The 4,570-nt window shown below is 42.1% G+C and overlaps 2 protein-coding genes across 2 annotated transcripts in view; one reads left to right on the top strand and one right to left on the bottom strand.

Moving 5' to 3' along the window:
- Positions 1-4,570, top strand: part of ZBTB8OS (zinc finger and BTB domain containing 8 opposite strand) — a 22,456-nt gene that overhangs the window by 14,071 nt on the left and 3,815 nt on the right. The window lies entirely within an intron of this gene.
- Positions 1-4,570, bottom strand: part of LOC109294084 (zinc finger and BTB domain-containing protein 8A-like) — a 9,807-nt gene that overhangs the window by 4,066 nt on the left and 1,171 nt on the right. Inside the window, exon 2 of the mRNA XM_019512307.1 lies at positions 3,184-4,166. Coding sequence (XP_019367852.1) covers positions 3,184-4,166 — 983 coding nt within the window. The remainder of the gene's footprint in view (positions 1-3,183; positions 4,167-4,570) is intronic.

Below are 4,570 nucleotides of genomic sequence, written 5' to 3'. Positions count from 1 at the left end.
TGGATGTAATTTTTTAAAGTTTGGGTCTTCAAATATTTTCTTCCCCAGGTATCTGGGAGTGAGGCTAATGGAGTTTGTTTCATAGTCAAACCTATGAATAGTGGTCAAGCCATCAAGATCCTGTGAGGACTGTGACAATACAGCCTTCTCTGCACTCTTGAGAAATAAGATCTAATTCTGACTGATAACTAGCAAGACTGAGTTTATCAAGTAATGTCTTCTTGAGCAAACAGACAAGTACTTTAATCAAAATAACATATACTTTCTAAGAAAGACACAGACAATCTTTACAAGCCAGGAAGGGGATTGGATTCAAAACACAAGTTGTGGAACAAGCTGAACAATTCTAGTAATTCAGGGAGCATAAGTTCCTGAAACTCTAGCAGAGAATATGAGTCCCTTTCTCCTCCTCCCTCCCACTCCCGGAAAAATCTTGCTGTCATCACAGAAGTAAACAGCCCATCCTTAGTCTGCAGTCTTGTCTGCAAAACAGTGGGTGCATCTACAGGAGACGCTTTACAGAGCATTAGACTAATGTGCAGTAAAGAATCACCATTACATGTGCGCAGCAATTACTGCGCAGTAGATTAGTCTAATGCGCCATCTCCTAGTACCTGTAGATACAGGTACTAGAAATCAGCACATTAAACTCATACGCCAAAGCACATGTATAGACACTGACCAGGAGCAAATAGCTCCTGTTCAGCCTAGGCAGCAGGGGGCCACAGGGGGCAGGGAGAGCTGTCCCGGCTTGGCAGGACACTGCCTCCCTGTCATGTGTAGATATGCCCAGTAAGCATGAGTGTACCTTTTTTCTGCTGATTCTCCACTAAAAATAATAATCTTCGTGAACCATGGCCAAGATGCTGGTCTCCTTAACCCAACCTCCTAAGGGTTTTAACATCAAATTAATAGAAAATAAATAACTTTTTTTAACAGTCTCTCTACAAAATTGGCATCATCTTGTTCACTCCCTTCCTAACTGCCACAGGAACTGAGGACTTAAGAGTCCCCACAACTGCACTTCACCCATGGCTTTCCCTATGTTTCCAAATAGCACTGCTGTTCCACATGCTCAGTCACTTGATAATGGCCAAAGAAGCACATTACTATAACTGTTTCATACGAAGTAACACTATGGTTGACTGCCAAAGGCATCTTAAAAAGATAAAAATAAACACAAAATACACATTCTTAATATACCTAATATTCACTAATTTCATATTAAAGGGCCATACACCCTACAGTGCCTCACCATCTCTTCCCTGTTTCTACAGTGATTGTGTATAATAAAGAGATTAGTCTAGACTCTTAACAGGCATGTTTCCTTACTGGTCCTTTTTCCCTCAGTCATAATTTTATGCTCAAACTTACCTATTGAAAGTGACAGAGATATAAGCATCTCAAAGTTATATTCTCAACAAATATCTGTTCAGTAAAGAGGACTAAGTTTTCACCTTTACAACTGGATTCAAAGCTAACCAGATATTTAAAGGATTAATAAGATTCTTGATGGGCAATTTGATTGAGCTTTCTAACACTGATAGAAAAGACTGTGCTTGATTTGTGGAGCAGGGTGGTTGCCTTTTTTTCTGTTTAGTCTGACATCCACAACAGAAACAGGTAGTAAAGACTAGTTTGGTACTTCTTGCAAAGTATTTGTGATTCATGCTAAATCAGGACAATATAGACTGAACCCAAGAATCAAGTCTCATTCTTCCTCCTGACAATGCTATTAATTACTGAACTATACCATGGAGGTTTTAGATATGATGGACTCAAAGGAAAGCACATTTAAAACTGCCACAGATGTCTTACAGCCACAGCAATTAATGTGCTCTGATTTTAAATAAGTTTCTTTTGCTTCCCTTAAAAATAGCAAAATAGGTAACGATCATGAAGCAGTCTGAAACATGTAGCATATTCAAATATTTTCAATGTCATCTATATCAACATATAGATATATGCTCCTCGTCTGCACTTATATTAGTGATTTTGCTGCTAAGACATCTTGCACAGTCTGGCTCAGGGAAGAGGAATTTTGAACCTTCCACAGTTTCACTTGTTTTTGCAGTCAGATTTCTTAAAACTGCAACAGATTCTGCAGGTCATTTTAACTATATCTGCAATATGTATTATATATATAGGTTTATTCCTGAAATAAAACCATGCATCATTCATTTAAGTTTATTAAATATATCATTTTACACAGTCCAGGTCATCAACAGCATATTTACATTTACTTACCATAATTTTGTAACAGCACTTCCTCTGTATATTTGCTGTATATTTGCTATTGTTTGTACTTTGGATTCCATGTGGTAAGTTTCCTTAAAGTAAAGCCAGGATTTTGCAAACACTTAGTACCACTATGGTACCAAGCAGTACCATAAATCAGTGAGTTTACACCCCTACAGAAGAATGAGCGTTTATGCTAAAGTGGCAGCCTAAATCAGGGGTTGGCAACCTTTTGCCAGTACCAGCAGCTGCTTGTGACCCTGTCCTCGCATTTCCCCAGTGATCAGCAGGCACTAAGAAGAGACCAGAGAGAAAAAGGCAGGCAGGCCCTAGGAGTCTGGGGACACCTCCTCTGCTTCTGTGGCTGGAACTGCTACTGATTTACCAAACAGGATTCCAGTCTCTTTGCAGGCTGGACTGAGCAGACAGGCTGTAAATTGACAACCCCTGGCCTAAAATTAATCAATTATTCTTGATATTTCTATACCACCCAAAAGGTTCCAAATGATATTAGACCCCATAGTGCTATAGGAACACAAACAAGACAATTAAGTCTCTCTTTAAATAGACAGGAGAAAGATCCAAGGGAAGAGACCTGGGCTGAGATTAATGACAGAGCCAAGGATAAAAACCAGGGTAAAAAAGGGCAGGTGGTGTAAGCAGTTACAGCTCCACTGAAGCCATACCAACTGCAGCTCTTGGTCAAGCTTTCCAACTCATGCTATAATACCCTGTTTACTAGGTTGCTGTGTCTCATTATTCTATTATGACTTTTATACACAACGAAAAGGACACAGCTGGAAGCTAGGGCATTTAGACATCATCATGTCTTTCTCGAGGATTTGCAGAAACCCAGTACCCAAAGATACCTGAAAAAGTCTGAAGACAACACCCCCCCGCCCCCCGGGGGGGAAAAAAACCCTTCAAAATTACATCTCTCCTTACCTTCATTCCAACCACCCATTACACCTAAAATTGTAGGCATAGAGGTATACAATTCATCTGCTTTTAAATCCGTTAACTCAGGGGAAGTTCTTGAAAGTTCTTGTTCTACCTGAGCCACAGACCACCTCTTGGGTATCACCTCTGATTCTCGCTCACACTGATAGTCAGGACTAGCCTCCTCGTTTTCTATGTTGAGGTAAATTTCCTTTCTGTGTTGAGAAATGTGGTTAGACTCCAACGCCCTGTAACTTCCACTGCTCTGCTCAGGTTTGTTTGATTTGTACTGCACAAATCCCTCGTTCAGTCGTAGATGCTTTCTGCGCCTTTTCATTGAGCTGAGCTTTTGAATTCTTTTGGTTAGTGGTCCTTCTGGCTGTTGGATATTCATTTGTGGAGAAGGGCAACTGTTGTAATTACTCCAGGAATTTTCATTATCCATTCCTGCCTTTTCATCTGGGAAGATGTGGGAACGTCGGGGGTTGCTTTTGGCTTTCCGTCGCGACCGATAAAATGACGGACGGTCAGATCCACTATTAAGGCTTTTGGCTGAGAGGGTGAAATAATGATCCTTCTCTTTTTCATTAATGTCCAGTGAGGATTTAATGAATGTTTTACACACATTAAGAATATCTGTCATCTGCAGATAGCTCGCTGCGGACATGACTTCAATCACATTTTGACCAGTGAGAGACAGTTTGCCTGAATACACAAAGTCCAGAATAACCACAAATGTCTCAGGAGAAAAAACTTCGAAAGAAGCAGTTGTTGGCTGACCAGTGTCCTTCGAGCTTTGGGAAAGGAGCATTTTGAAATAACCACTACTTGCAAACAGCACATTTCGATGAGCTTTGAAAACCTGCCCCTCAACCAGGATGTTGCAGTCACAGAACAGGTCTTGCTTGCGCTGCTCATTGAGTTGCTCCAGGAGATGAGACTGATGGGATGAAATCTCCATCCCAAAGAGAGAAATGGGAAGCACAGTTCTAAAACAGAGAACAGCAATCTTGACTTGGACAGTGCATTGGGAATGGCATCCTGGGTTTACCCATTTCACAAACCCAGTTCTTTTTCTCTTAAAAATAAAAGGACAGCCAGGGGGTAGTACTGTCACCATATGCGTTTCAGAAGAGGGAAAACAAAGGCACAGGACAGTAAGGAAAAGAGGGCAGAATTGTCATAGGGCTATGAAGGGTCTCAATGCAGCGAAAGGATCAGGGAAGATGTTCACCACCCGTCACATCTGTCTCGTAGCGGCAGCAACCGAAGTGACTGGGAGCCCGCTTCGGAGCGTGCGGCCGGGCCCGGCGTCCGGCCACCGCCTCCTTGCCCCGAGCCAGCGGCAGGGCCCCAAGCGGCAGCGGGGCCGGCCCCTCCCGGCGCCATTGGC

Source organism: Gavialis gangeticus, unplaced genomic scaffold (assembly GCF_001723915.1).
Source record: "Gavialis gangeticus isolate Ggan-Ray unplaced genomic scaffold, GavGan_comp1, whole genome shotgun sequence".
Classification (NCBI taxonomy): domain Eukaryota; kingdom Metazoa; phylum Chordata; order Crocodylia; family Gavialidae; genus Gavialis; species Gavialis gangeticus.
The sequence above is the reverse complement of the archived record's forward strand: the minus strand, read 5'-3'. Positions and strand labels throughout refer to the sequence as shown.